This window comes from Anabrus simplex, chromosome 6 (genome assembly GCF_040414725.1).
Source record: "Anabrus simplex isolate iqAnaSimp1 chromosome 6, ASM4041472v1, whole genome shotgun sequence".
Taxonomy (NCBI): Eukaryota; Metazoa; Arthropoda; class Insecta; order Orthoptera; family Tettigoniidae; genus Anabrus; species Anabrus simplex.
In genome coordinates this window covers 184,173,564-184,189,687 of record NC_090270.1, presented here as the reverse complement: position 1 = coordinate 184,189,687, position 16,124 = coordinate 184,173,564, and the positions used below count along the sequence as shown (strand labels likewise).

Here is a 16,124-nt window from a genome sequence, read left to right as displayed (position 1 = left end):
CTTCAGCATGTGCAAGACACCCTGGCTGTTCCAATATCGACCAGAACAATTTCCCGTCGATTGGTTGAAGGAGGCCTGCACTCCCGGCGTCCGCTCAGAAGACTACCATTGACTCCACAGCATAGACGTGCACGTCTGGCATGGTGCCGGGCTAGAGCGACTTGGATGAAGGAATGGCGGAACGTCGTGTTCTCCGATGAGTCACGCTTCTGTTCTGTCAGTGATAGTCACCGCAGACGAGTGTGGCGTCGGCGTGGAGAAAGGTCAAATCCGGCAGTAACTGTGGAGCGTCCTACCGCTAGACAACGCGGCATCATGGTTTGGGGCGCTATTGCGTATGATTCCACGTCACCTCTAGTGCGTATTCAAGGCACGTTAAATGCCCACCGCTACGTGCAGCATGTGCTGCGGCCGGTGGCACTCCCGTACCTTCAGGGGCTGCCCAATGCTCTGTTTCAGCAGGATAATGCCCGCCCACACACTGCTCGCATCTCCCAACAGGCTCTACGAGGTGTACAGATGCTTCCGTGGCCAGCGTACTCTCCGGATTTCTCACCAATCGAACACGTGTGGGATCTCATTGGACGCCGTTTGCAAACTCTGCCCCAGCCTCGTACGGACGACCAACTGTGGCAAATGGTTGACAGAGAATGGAGAACCATCCCTCAGGACACCATCCGCACTCTTATTGACTCTGTACCTCGACGTGTTTCTGCGTGCATCGCCGCTCGCGGTGGTCCTACATCCTACTGAGTCGATGCCGTGCGGATTGTGTAACCTGCATATCGGTTTGAAATAAACATCAATTATTCATCCGTGCCGTCTCTGTTTTTTCCCCATCTTTCATCCCTTTCGAACCACTCCTCCTTGGTGTTGCATTGTCACTGTCAGTCAGTGTAAATAGGATGGACTCCATACATCATTGAACAAACGAAATACGACAGATCGATGCTTATAAAATTCTACTAAATTTATGAATGGCTGCGCAAGTGAGTTGGCAGCAGCCCGCAAAAACAGCCTGCGTTTGCAGGCAGCCCGTGAAAGGATGGAACAGAACCACTAAATGATAATAAAATATAGCCTAAAAAAAATAAAGCATCGACGTTAAAATGAAAGTGTTACCTTAGATATGTAGACATGTCGATCTTCCTCTCGTAAATATGCTGTATATCATGAGAATATAATATGTGTTCGCAATCATTCGCCCGAGCTTTACAAAGGGATTTCTTATTTCATGCTCGGAAGTACAATATTTTTCAGTTTCTGCTCTGCATGAGAGAGATTAGAACGATAAACCCTGTCTTTTAAAATGTCTCATAACTAGTTATTACAATCTGATAAGTCGAATGAACGAGGGTGCCACATACCTATATAACTTTGCAGTCGGAAACCATTTAGGGATTCTTAAGTTTCTTGCAATTTAGTAGAGTTTTGTGAATAATAATGAACAATGAACTTTTTATTTCAAGTGGACTTTAAACCGAACTAAAAGATTGATGTTTCACAAACTTACTCTTGTTACAATCCCAGTTGGAAATTTGTTTTCGTTATCACTGATCTGTGTTTTATTAATAAATACAATTGCGAGAATTTAATCGAAATGTGGTTGTTAAGTGCTAAGTCCAATTGTACCACACGGTTACTAGCATTGGACCTGAAATGAGGTATGTACAGTGCCGAGCGAGTTGGCTTGTGTTCGGGAGATGGTGGGCTCGAACCTCTCTGTCGGCAGCCCTGAAGATGGTATTTCGCAGTTCCGTACTTTCACGCAGGCAAAGTTGGGGCTGTACTGTAATCAAGGCCAAGGTCGCTTTCTTCCCAGTCCTAGTCCTGTCCTATCTTATCGTCCCCATAAGACTTGCCTGAGTCAACCTGACGTAAAACCAGTAGCATAAAAATAAAATAAAAGGGCATGTGCAATATTAATAGTATAGACAGGTAAATACTATCTTACTATTTTATAAGTAAATATGCTAAGCAAAATAGTTGTGTCTCATGTTTCAATTATAATTTTCTGTTTTCTAGGAAAAAAGCTATATAATAGTCGAAGGCGTGTAATTAGTATCAATTCATGATATAAAAACATTAAACTTCAGGTTTAAAAAAATGATGCGATTTGTCATTTAAGAAATTGCTCATTTGCCGAAAGTTTGAAGTTTCTGAGATACGCCCTTTTGGTTTAGCACGGTAGTCTTTTGGCTGCTTAACACGATTTGTTCGAGAAAAACAAAAGTTATGTATCAGTCACAATTACAGTTAATCACAATTAACTCGAAAAGGAGAATCTCTTTATTTGAAAGCATGCACTCGAGTATACTGGTTGTGTATGATGCGTAATTAACGTGTAGTATTTCTCACAGGATGGAGAGATTCAGAGATTTTCACGGCAAACGTTCGAGTTTCCCATGAATTTCTTGACATTTATCTTCTATTAAAATTGACCTTCTTACCTAGTGTTTCTTCTGTGTTACCGAGTCCTAGGAATATGATCTTGAAGGTGGTCTACAGTTAGCAGATCTGACAAGAACGTTACTCACACGAGGAGCAGATTCATATTTAGAACAATTTTCACAGATAAACTCAGTCTCTTTCCTTGTCAAGAGATGCTCTGCAACATTCATCTCACATACAGTCACGGTTTCCGCTGATAAGTAATGCTCACAAAATCACTCATATCATGGCGTATGGTCTCCTGAGAGGCCTGGTGTAGGTCTTTCGAACTGACTCCTCTAGGCAACCTGCGCGTCTGAGAAGATGGGGCCTTACGCCTACCTAAATTCTAATGTTGAAGACGGCAGACACAACAACTCACAGTCCCCGAGCTAGAGGAATTAACCAGTTAAGGTTAAAATCCCCGACCCGGTCGGGAGTATACTATCTCACACGGAATCGAACCCGCAAACATGGGATCATGAGTCGGACACTGTACTACTGATCCATTGAGGTAGCTGGTTTTTGCCTTGTACTATGCCAAAACCTGGACGCTCAATAAGGTAGTCATCAGGAGGCTAGAAGGTTTCGAGATGTGGTGTTAGTGTCGAATGCAGAAAATAAGTTGGACAAGGAGAACCATCTACGTTGAGGTGTTAGAGAATGTACAGGAGATGAGGCAGGGCAGATTAGGAAGAAACAGCTAATGTGATTAAGCCATAGGCTACGTTATGGTAGTTTGATGACTGAAGTGATTGAAGACAAAATACCAGGCAAGCGCCTTCGAGGAAGATCAAGAAATACCTTTGTGGAGACATTCCTCGAGAACGCAAGATTGCCAAGCTACGAAGAGGCCTAAGGTGCTGCTCAAGACGAAGCAAAATGGACAAGATATATCACTGGAGTAAACCGGTCGCTAGACTGAATACTTCAGGACGACGACGAACGGTGAATTGACATACACATAAATATTGTGCCATATTGATGATAAACGCCGATCCAGTCATCAGCTCTGAAATTGTATCTTGTGAATCTGCATGTTCACAGGGATCATTTACACTCACTCGATAGCAGGCATAATAGCCTTGTTATGGATGTGCTCTCATACACTTTCATTATATGAATACTCCTCTACATTTCACACGGTTGGCTTTTTCTTCTAAGTGCAGCGGTGAAAGTCACAGTACATTCCTTATACTCGCCAGGGAGACAGGTCGTTAAGTGTACAGCTGCAGGAAGCTTTTGGTACGTGAAACTTCATCTTCTTCTTAGTAGTAGTAGTAGTAGTAGTAGTTGTTGTTTTAGGGCTGCCTAGCCAGGACTGTAAATGGGTACTCCTTTACCCGAAAGGACTTGAGTTTGGGTCCCCCTCGTAAGATCAAACATTTCCACTTCTGGAGAGACACATATACCTGGGATTCACTCAGCCTGCCTAAAAACTGAGTACTAGGTCGCTTCTTGGACAGCTGTGAGCTTGCATCCGGGAAATAGTGGGTTCGAGGCTCACTGTCGGCAGCCCCGAAGATCGTTTTCCATGGTTTCCCTGCTGCTAGTCTATTCTGTTTACATTAATGCTGAGATAACGCAAGTGGAAGCAAGGGTCCAGTACACATGTGGCTTTGCTTTACTGTTGATGTTGTTGTTGTTGTTGTTGTTGTTCTTCTTCTTCTTCTTAGTATTGCGTCCTTGAAACTGATTTTATGGCTATCAGAGAATCCGAGGTGCCAGATTTTGTTCCGCAGGAGTTCTCTTTATTTGCCGGTAAATCTGTCGACATGAGACTGACGTATTTTCTTACAATCGGAGTGAGCCGGGATCAAATACGCCAACTTGGACTTAGAAAACCAGCGCTCTGCCATCTGAGCTAATCGGCTCAGATTATTATTATTATTATTATTATTATTATTATTATTATTATTATTATTATTATTATTATTATTATTATTATTATTATTATTATTATTCATTGTTGAAAAGTAGTAAAATAAATAGTGGTATGGAATAAGGATTGTTGTTAGTGAATTAATTCATTGTAAATTAATCGAGACGGGAGGGGGTATCGTGATTAGGTAGTAACTTAGTTACTGGTTTTCTGCCCAGACGACCAGGGTTCGAATCCCGGTCGATCTTGGGTTGGAGTTTTCACCTTGGTCCCCGGCTTGAGTCCCGGACGAGTCGGGTATTTTAATCGCGTCTGGTTAATTCCTTTGATTCGGGGACTGGGTGTTTGTGTATATCCCAACATACTCATCTTCATGCGCACACACACACACAATACACTGCACTACTATCACAGAAACACGCAATAGTAAACGCATCCGGCCGTAAAACGGGGTTATGTCCACATGTGTGGCACCGGTAGCTCCCGTGACTCATCAGGGTGTGGAAAAGTGGTCGGAGAAGAATGTACATTAATCATCATGGTTTTGCAGCCACGCGAACGGCAATTTTAGTACCTCAAGATAGCAGCGCTATTATATCATCCAGTAACGTCATACCGAGATCAGACCCTTGTTGATAGGTAGATTAGTCCTTCCTTTTTCATTGAGATACTGAACACCCGTCACACGTGCAATCTATTGTAAAACGCCCATGCTTTTGTATCGTTCACTGGCCCAAGTACGGTTCCGAAACTACAGACGTCTTCTACCTGTACGTCAAAAGGTAAAGTCATCTCTGGACCCTATCTAGGATGAATTATAATGCTGAAGACGGCACACACACCAGCCTCCGAGCCATTGGAATTAGCCAATGGAGGTTAACATTCGCAACCCGTCCAGGAATCGAACCCGGGTCTCCTTGGGCCAAAGGCCAGCACGCTAACCATTTAGCCATGGAGCCGGACTATAAATGAAAATCCACAGCATGTTTCCAGTCATTCGACCGGGTCAGGAATGGAACGAATGAAGTCCCCATCTAGCGGCGAGGATAGGAATTGTGCTGGCTGCCGAAACCTGTCGCACTCCTCTAGGGCAATGATTAATGAATGACAGATGAAATGAAATGACATTGGAGAGTGTTGCTGGAATGAAATATCACAGGGAAAACCGAAGTATCCGGAGAAAAAACTGTCCCGCCTCCGCTTTGTCCAGCACAAATCTCACATGGAGTGACCGGGATTTGAACCGCGGAACCCAGCGGTGAGAGGCCGGCGCGCTGCCGCCTGAGCCACGGAGGCTCTCCGGACCATAGACAACCAATAATATGGTTCACGTTTCCTTGTTATATGTTTGTCCAACGCTTATCCCGCTTCTTTATGGGGTCGGGTTTGAGGTGAGGTCTGTCGTGGCGGGTTTTATAACCGGATGCCCTTCCTGACGTCAACCTCATCAGAGAAGTTTATGAGATGAAATGAACGACGTGATATATGATAGTAGGAAGGGAGAGGGTGAAACCCGGTCCCGGCACATAGCCTTCTTCTGTCGAATAGCACCAAGGGGTCTGCTCAAGGCTTAACGTCTCCATCCGACGGACGAATCACCTTCAACAGCGTCATATACCCTTACTCCATGTGAGCACTGCGGAGAGGTTTGGAACTTAATCCAGGCTTTTGGCACGCAATCTAGTGATTAGAAATTGTATACCACCACCTCCCCTACCGTGCCGAATGTATTAAAATCTATTATTACAGCGTGAATAACAAATTCAATTGTACGGTAATTCAGAAAAAGAGCTGTCACAGTTTCTGTGCAATTCAAGGTCTTTGTAATAATGAGACTTCTACGAGTTCTGACCTACCTAAAACCACAATGGACTCACTAACGCTTTGTGGACCTTTTAGCCTTTCCAGACTCTGCCAGTAATGAGAACACAGCGCCTGATGCATAGGCAAATATATACGGGTCAGTACTGGTTAGGTTGCTTCCACGCCAGACACTGCCGTATGCAGGACATTGAAAATTATGGATGACATAGCTGCAGTAGAAGGATCATCAGAGAAAATTTAACAATGTGTTTCTCTGTAACAAGCAAGTTAGCATCTCTGCATTTGACGCCTTACTCGTTCTTTCTTAATCAGTTTAGCCTTCAGGGTTGGCTTTCCTCTCAGATTCAGAGAGGGATCCCACCTCTACCGCCTAAAGAGCAGTGTCGTGGAGTTTGGGTCGGGGATACAACTAAGGAGGAGAACCAATACCTCTCCCAGGCGGTCTTACTGCTATGCTAAACAGAGACCTTGTGGCTTAGGGGTGGGGAGATCGGGAGGGATAGATAAGGAAGCAGCCGTGGCCTTAAGTTAGATATCATCGCGGCATTTGCCTGGACGAGAAGTGAGAAACCACGGAAAACCACTTCGAAGATGGCTGAGGTGGCAATCGAACACTTCTCTACTCAGTTGACCTACCGAGACAGAGTGAACCCCGTTCCAGATCTCGTACTACTTTTCAAATTTCGTGGCAAAGCCGGGAATCGAACCCGGGCCTCCGGGGATGGCAGGTAATCACACTAACAACTACACCACAGAGGCGGACAACTTTCTTTATAAAACATATCAGAAATCGTTTGTTCTAAGACCTTTAAATTCAAACGTTAAACTGAACCTCGTCGTATAGGCCTACAAGGTGAATGCAATGTACACGCTGGAAGGGTGTTCGGGCACCCGAACAAACATTTTTTTCGAATGTCGTATGTTCCTGCGTGACATTGTTTGGCGAGGCCACACAATCCTAATGTAACACACCATTACAATCCTACATGTAGGGCTACGTCATTCGCCATTAGCACCACCGCCAGCGTTAACATTACCCTGCGAGTTTTACAAAGCACAACAAACGTTTGTCCACTACAGTCGCGGCAAAGGAGGTTCGAAAATGCTTCCGTTGACTTGTACACAAAGGGTGTATCGGCGTATCTTAGTCGTTGTCCGGCTCCATAGCTGTTAGCATGCTGGCCTTTGATCACAGGAGTCCCGGGGTCGGGAATTTTAACCATAAATGTCACTGACACTTGGGCTGGGTGTATGTGTCGTCTTCATCATCATTTCATCCTTATCACGACGCGCAGGTCGCCTACGGGAGTCAAATCAGAAGACCTGCATCTGGCGAGCCGACCTTGTCCTCGGACACTCCTGGCACTAAAAGCCATACGCTATTTCATTTCATAGTGGTTCTGTTCCGTTATTTATCTAGTATGACCTTTGTACAGAGATATTATATTATTTTGTAAAATATTAACATTGTCTTACTTTTCCCTTTTGTATTTCCAGACAATGCATTGCTATTTACTGGTCCACGCACCACAAGTAACTTGGGGTTTGTCTATACATGGTCCAAGCGATAAATACGTTACAGTTATTCAAAGGGGATGTTCCCTCTTTGCAGAATGAGGCTTCTTGAAAATTCTTGTAAGGGCTATGATCTAAGGTTCCACATAGAATTTTTCTAGGAAAATCTGAGTCCAAGGCCTTTGGCTGTGTCTTTTGAATCCCTCGCTATATTTCTCTACCACCTTTTCCTATCAATGCCAATCACATAGTGTGACTTTTGCTTGGAAGTTCCAAGCTCGATTTCTGGTTCGTCCAAGCATCTGATTAAAGTCTGGAACGGGATTCATTCAACCACGAGAAATCATCCGATATAAGAGGCAGCGTACTCAGTTAAGAAAGTCAATCTATTAGACAGAGAATGTCGTCATACTGATTACGAGGCACTTTAGTGTTTGAGTAGAAGTCATCTTGGAAGGTCAAGGTTCTTAAACACTTTATGTGCTACAGCTATTTGCCCATCTATCGTTTACCCTTCCTTAAATATGTCCTTTCTATCGCCATTTTAGAGTTCTCACTCTTTCTAAGGCGTGCTTCACTTTTGTTACTGTTCCTATCCGATAATGCTCTTTGTATACTTCACTGGACAGATTTAAGATTTTGTTTTGCTTTATTTATTGGTCTGAGTCATGTGAGAATACCAGCAAGAATATGATGGTCAGTTATTCTTTGGTTCATGAAATGTTTTCAATTGCTCGAGGTAGATATACTGATATATACCGTTCTTCTTATGTTGCAGGTTGTGATGGCCAAAAGGACTGCATCAAGTGTGAGAAGGACGACGAGGAGTCCCCACCGCGGTGCATGAAGTGTACGCGGTTCATCGTGCTCGGCTCACGGCAGTGTGTGGACGAGTGTCCCTCAGGGTACCGGGAGGAGTGGTCTTCTCTCGTCGATTACATGGGCAAGATCTGCCGCGGTAACGTTAATGCATTATTAATTTTGAAACTAAGTTTTAAGCTAAGTTTGTTGAAAAGTGCTCGTATGAATACTCGTTGAAAAATTAGTAAGGGAATGAATGTGTTATAGTGTAGAGAACACATCTTCATGAATGATCTCTCTTCTTATTTTTCCACAACTGTTACCGGTTGAATAGGGTTCGTTTTCTGGGCGCTCTTCTTCAATATAATGATTATGCATTATATTTAATTGTAATTACATTCAGAAGAGTGCAGCTTTGGGCTTGAGCACCAAGTGGAAAACTGAAAAAAGGGGCTGGATGACAATGGGCTGAGACTACTGAGCATCCAAAATTCAGAATTATGTGGCCCTCCACCAAACCAATGGCCATTGCTATCAATGAACAGACCTTAAAAAGAAGTCACCCATTTTAAATACCTTGAATGTTTGGTCACATCAGATAATGCTACCTCTGACACGCGGAGTCAGCGCAGCATGGTCCAAGTGGAGACAAGTAACTGGTGTCCTCTGCGATAAGATGATGCCCAGATACCTGAAGGCTAAAACTGACAAGACTTTGATGAGACCGGTTGCTCTGTGGAGTCGAATTCCATCCTCTGACAAAGAAACATGGATACATCCTCCACGATACGGATTTGAGAATGGCACTGACTCAATTGAACCATGTCAGAAATTAAGATGTTTGACGTAGACTTGGTGTGTCCCCAATAGTAGTGAAAGTAAGAGAGGTTCAACTCCGACGGTATGTTTGTCATGCAAAGAACTATAACTCTTTTTTTTGTTTTTGCTATTTGCTTTACGTCGCACTGACACAGATAGGTCTTATGGCGACGTTGGGATAGGAAAGGCCTAGGAGTTGAAAGGAAGCGGCCGTGGCCTTAATTATGGCACAGCCCCGGCATTAGCCTGGTGTAAAAATGGGAAACCACGGAAAACCATCTTCAAGGCTGCCGACAGTGGGACTCGAACCCACTATCTCCCGATTACTGGATACTGGCCGCACTTAAGCGACTGCAGCTATCGAGCTCGGTAACTCATTAATAAAAACGGCCCTCCAGCTTAACCCTAGTGGGCGCCGATCACGAAGGAAACCGCTGAAGCGGTGGATGGATATCATGGAAATGGCGAAAATGTAGCCGAACCGCGGACCTAATATGAGGAAAAAAACGCCAGGATATACCGGGTGGTTCACCAGCCCCTTATTTTTTCGGAGGTAGGTAACCCAACTAACACGCGTATCAAGTCATCCTTAAAACATTACTACCTCCTTCTTTATAGGTTTAGTACAACCATACCGTTTATATAATTCTCGCGAATATGGTAGAAATCACGAGCGGCAATGTTATTTCTATTACTTAAACTATATTGAATGTGTAAAACAATCACCCATGCGAATAACACAATCTTACGTTTGAACAGGATGTGTGTATAAGGACTACAACGTGCTAACACTGCAACGAGGCTTGCGGTAGCTAAATTACGTGTCTCTGCTGTTGCATCAGCCAAGCTGTGTGGTAGTAGGTTCGAATCACAGTCTGATGTACTTTTTTTCGATTAACGCCGTTTACAATGACTGTAATATGGCCGCATATCATCCTGTTCCAAAGAGTGAATTTTGATTTGGTCCTGAAAAGGACCGTTCTTATCCGATGAAAAGTACCCAGGCTGGACTACGACGGATGGTCTGTAGGTAGGCAGTATGGTACCGTGCATGTTCAGAGTAACAAGTGTTCGAAATGTTGACCACTTTACAGTGTTCATTTAACTTTTTACCATTACGAAGCACGTGGCATACGCACATTTTAATTCGACCGTACCTTCTCCATTAATTACCAACAATTGAATGTACTCTTCGTAGGAAAACATCGTGAGGAAATGAATAAGGCTGTGATGTGACCTGGTAGGTGTGGATTATTATTTGCTTGCGTTGGATTCGGTGGGTTGTGGATTCGAATCCAATGCTGGCCGTCCTGGAAACTGTTTTCCTCGGTTTCCCATTTTCACCACCAGGCGAATACCGGAACGCGACCTTAATAAAAGACCAAGGCCGATTTCCTTCCCAATCCCTCCCCCACCCATACTTAGGGTATAGACGCCGAATCAGAGCGCCCCCCTTAAAACCAACAAGAAAAAATATTGATTATTATTGTATCCCCGCTAAAATGGAGCACCTCTATCGTTCAAAATATTTGCCTTATGCTGGATTCGGACCACTACGCTGCCGATATTCACAGATCTTCTGCTCCAGTCCTTAACCGATTCAACCACGAAGTCATCATACATGATCCTTGCTAGAGGTTTAGTACTTAAGTACATGTGTCAAACTCTTCAATGAAGATTTACAGTGTTTATTTAACTTCCTTACATTACAGAGCACGTGGCATGACCTATTAATTCGATCTATTACGGGTACCTGTGTTATTTCAAAGCGCAATAAGTCACATGTTTGCAGAATGGTCCTTAGTATTCGGCGCGGAATTGTGCATAGTAGTTTCTCCTTTGCTAGGTTCATGGATCAATTTACAGCGATGACACTGGTAGGGGAGAGCCTTATCGACCGTAAGGAGAAATTTCAATTTATTTGTTGCTCATTAAAGTAAATTATAAGGATCTTTAGGTTATACGCGTTATTTGGGTTGCCTATCTCCGTAAAAGTAAGGGGCTGGTGAACTACCCGGTATATGGAGTGTCCCCATACACTACAAATACACAGGCACTGTGAGAGGATACCAAACAATGCAAATAAGGAAACAGGCAACATTTCTCTAGGGTCATCTTTGGATTGGTGATTATTCACGCATCTGCAATAGGACACTGAAAGTATACAGGTACTGCGAGAGGGGCCGATTCATGCAAATATGGGAGATCTGTTAATGTGGATCAACAATCTCAACTCTCGCAGCATTTAGTAGGTAGTAAACACAGAATGGCTGCTTCACATGCAACCTATGGGAAAGTTGTATTAGGTGAAGCAACTTCCAGTTCACATTCGACATTTTTGAAAAGTTCTGAATATTATGCAGATTTATGCAAAACTTTTCTTACATCTGTTATTCCTTGAAATAAATTGAGAAATCCAGAGCTTTGAACGTTTCTCACACATTTTGAAACACCAGAAGAAACAACATTAATTTGTATGTTCCTACGTGTTATGAAGAAACACTAGGAGAAATCCGGCTGGGACTTAAAAATGAAATAATATGGCTAAGCATGGACGAATCGTGTAACACTGGCTTGGTTATTGAATGAATCTCTGCAGTTGTTATTGCTAAATGGAGTCAAATTTGATAATATTTTACTCTTATTACAGATGCTGCTCCGTATATGACAAAGGCAGCAGAAGGACTTTCTGTAAGATTACCTAATATGACACATGTAATAACATATCTAGTGCAGTACATAGCATATACAGAGTATGTGAACAAGTACATATCTTGTATCCTGAAGTAGATAAAATTAACTTCAAGTGGCAAAAATGTGTTTGTGAAAGTTCCCACAAGAATCTTTTGCTTCCACATCGACTTGTTGAGCGACATTGTTAGAAGCAGCAATGTATTATGCAGACAATTTTGAAAATTGCAAATCAGTGAGAGATGAAATAAACAAACATGGGCAGTACATTAAAAAATGAACGACCTTACATGTCTCCAAACTGTGTCAATCTATAAAGAAGTTAGCCAACTTGTTGATGGAGACAGTTAATGAGGCAAGTGCATGGCACTGAGAAAATAATTCATTCACTCAAAGGCCCCGGTCACTTCATGTGAGATTTGTGCTGGACAAAGCGGAGGCGGGAAAGGTTTTTCTCCGGGTACTCCGGTTTTCCTTGTCATAATTCATTCCAGAAACACTCTCCAATATCATTTCATCTGTCATTCATTAATCTTTGCCCTAGAGGAGTGCGACAGGCTTCGGCAGCCGGCACGATTCCTATCCTCACCACTAGATGGGGCTTCATTCATTCCATTCCTGACCCGGTTTATTGACTGAAAACAGGGTGTAATTCTGTTTTCAATGAGAAGTCTAAATGTGTGTTTCAAAAGAATTATGGATTTCATACTATATGTGATGTTGCCAAAATTTTAGAAGGGCAAGAAGACATTAGTGAAATTCATAATTTGTGTGTCAAAGATATTCCTTTTATGAAATTTGCAAGACTATTTACTTGTGACAATGAACGGTCTTTCTCCCGGCATCGTACATTGTTTCAAGTCAAGTGACATAAGTTTGTGATAGAAAACTTTGACAAAGTCTAACTTGTTCACAGCAGCAACAGTTATTGTAACTCACCACTGTCTCAACATTGTTTTATAATACATACATTACTTAAAATATTGTGATATTGAAACAAAATCTTTTTAAAATTTGTATACTAATTTTTCAACTTTTTATGATATAACAAAAATATTTTCAAGTTTCTTGGCATATAAAATCCATTCCCTAATTATGATTGTGATGATAATGATAAATTATAGCAGAGTCATTTCCATACATGCCTTGAAGCTCCTTGGAGAGGTGGAAGGTACAGGCCTCCACTTGACACCAAGTGGGATAGAGTGGATAGTTCTATGCCTGCCACCATTGTCTTCACAAGAATTAACATCGGGCACTTCTTTGGTGTAGGCTGAGTGAACTTCAGGGCCATATATATGCCTCTCCAGAAGTGGAAGTCTTGTTTTTAAGTTATACTTTTTTACTTCCTGACTACATGGCCTAGTCAGACAGTTGCTTTCTTACAGAATATTGATGGACGGCTGGTGGTACTGGAGCAGAACATCTCATAGTCATTAAATTTGTTTTTCATAATCAGGATCATCACTTCTTCAACCCTCTTCCTGCCCATCGTACCTGGTAAAGTCTTAGTAAGAGCCAAGAATCGAGTTAGGAACTCGGTGAACGTTAACTTGGGTAATGTTACAGTACCTTAATATTCCTTCCAATCATATGAGTCATAGATTTCTGTTCCTCTTTGTCATCAGCCCAAAGGCTGGTTGGATCCTCAAACAGCACTAGCAGAGGTTATGCAATTATAGGGAAACTGCAAAATCTGATGATGCCACCAAAAGAAAACTTACAGGACAATATAAAGAGTTTGCTGTTGCTTTCCTACTTGGGCCAGGAAAGGCTATTTCAGCACGACTGACCCTATGAGTAACAACTTTCATAACATTCAGATGCATTAGTCATGCTCTGAATGTCTGCAGCTTCCATATTGTCACAGCCATGGATGAGACTGGGACTTCGGTGGAAGCTACATTTTGCTCTGGCCTGTGCCAAGTGACAGATAAAGAAATATTGCATCCATCAGGACAGGTCATCAGTCAGGATTGATTTCTGAAGATGTGTTTATCAACCTGTCCCTCTTCTGACCAAAATTTGCTAAATTGTTTTCCAATTTGATATTATTATTATTATTATTATTATTATTATTATTATTATTATTATTATTATTATTATTATTATCTATACATTTAAAATACTAGGCTGATTTTTCTGACCGCAAGTTTGAGAGAATGGCTCAACCAATTAATGATTGGCCAAACCACTAGCCAGTACTTCAAGGTCACCAGCTGGTCCACTGACGGCCATGTGCATGTCGGGAATTGTAAAGGGCAACACGTGTGCTGTCTGATAAGATGTCTCCTCGCTGTGGTCTACATAACTGAGCGGTCAGTTGTGGACTCATGGTTTGTCGAGAGTATTTCACGTTGACTACACAAACATTCATCATCATAATTTTCCAGCTCCAGTTTCCCAGGTGCGGTGTAGAAGCACTCACCATTTATTTTTGTCAGAGTAGAGTTTCTGTTCTTCTACATTTTCCCATTTCACATTTTGGCCTTCCTATTGGTCTCTTCCCTCTCACTTCTCTGTCACAATCATTGTCCACGTAATTTACTGTCATGGAAACATGAAGGATTGTATTATTGTTATTATATACACACAACTCATCACACAATTAACCACCACACGAGCATGCAAAAGTGAATACATCCTTACGCATGGGGTTAGAAAATATGTTGAAATAGTTTAGTAATATGTTAATAATTATTATTATCTACATATTAAAAAAGTTTAATAAAAACAGCTTTGTCTGTTCCGTCCGGCTATTGTACTAGACCAGAATTCTCTCCAGAATTTCCCACCGGTGAATCATCAGGCACTGATAAGTCTCTAATTTCAGTCATCCTAAAAAATGAAATCACTAAATGACCACTCCAGTAATTGCTGGCGAAGGACTGCAATATAATTTGCAGTTAGCGTGTTTCACAGAATTAGGGAGTAACATCTGTACGTAACGATGATATAGATGTTGATTCCCTATATAATGTCCAATAACGGACCATTATATTGGTATTATTAAAATATCAACAAATCTAAATGATTAAAAATGACAGGTGTCCATAAGCAAATGTGCAATTTCGACCAATTTGGTACACGGATGACTTACTATTTGGAGTAAAATACTATGGGGGTAAGTAAGACACTCGCAGCACCCCTACGGTTGGGGGTTGGGAAGGAATGGCATGTAAAAATCATCAAAAAAATATTAGTGTCGGATTCATACTTTTCGGGGTGGCTAAAATAAATTGTGACGCTGGATGCCGTTTAAGTCTAAGTTCAGCCTCCATCGGCATGGGAGTCAAAAGGGTTGAAAAATAAAATATCTAAAATGACCAAGATTAGTGGTGAATCTGCACTTTTCGGGTTTGCTAGGCGAATTGGTCACAGTCCCAATGACATTTGGAATTGTGCACATCATATCTATAGCGCAGGGCAAGCTACTTTCCAGACAAATATGGGCTTCAACAAGGACAAACTTCCATGTGAAACAAAATAATCGAAAACTGAAATTTTAATTAAACACACAGCAATAACTCTAAAATGACAAAATAGTTTGTAAAATATCAATCAACATCACAATAAAGAAATCTACAAAAATTCACTTGACACAAGATTTACAGATGATAATATAAATCCTAAAAGTCAGCATTCAAGAAAGTACCCAGGCAACATATTGAGCAAATTCATATCAAGACATGTTATTTCACCTAGCAGCATGGGTCCTCATTATTTATTTATTTATTTATTTATTTATTTATTTATTTATTTATTTATTTATTTATTTATTTATTTATTTATTTATTTATTTATTTATTTATTTATTTATTTATTTATTTATTTATTTATTTATTTATTTATTTATTTATTTATTTATTTATTTATTTATTTATTTATTTATTTATTTATTTATTTATTTATTTATTTATTTATTTATTTATTTATTTATTTATTTATTTATTTATTTATTTATTTATTTATTTATTTATTTATTTATTTATTTATTTATTTATTTATTTATTTATTTATTTATTTATTTATTTATTTATTTATTTATTTATTTATTTATTTATTTATTTATTTATTTATTTATTTATTTATTTATTTATTTATTTATTTATTTATTTATTTATTTATTTATTTATTTATTTATTTATTTATTTATTTATTT

At 40.9% G+C, this 16,124-nt stretch overlaps 1 protein-coding gene across 1 annotated transcript in view; it reads left to right on the top strand.

The window, feature by feature from the left end:
• T48 (FU domain-containing protein T48) overlaps window positions 1–16,124 on the top strand; it is a 368,079-nt gene that overhangs the window by 328,792 nt on the left and 23,163 nt on the right. The window contains exon 2 of the mRNA XM_067149178.2: window positions 8,430–8,609. Within this exon, the coding sequence (XP_067005279.2) occupies window positions 8,430–8,609 (180 nt within the window). The remainder of the gene's footprint in view (window positions 1–8,429; window positions 8,610–16,124) is intronic.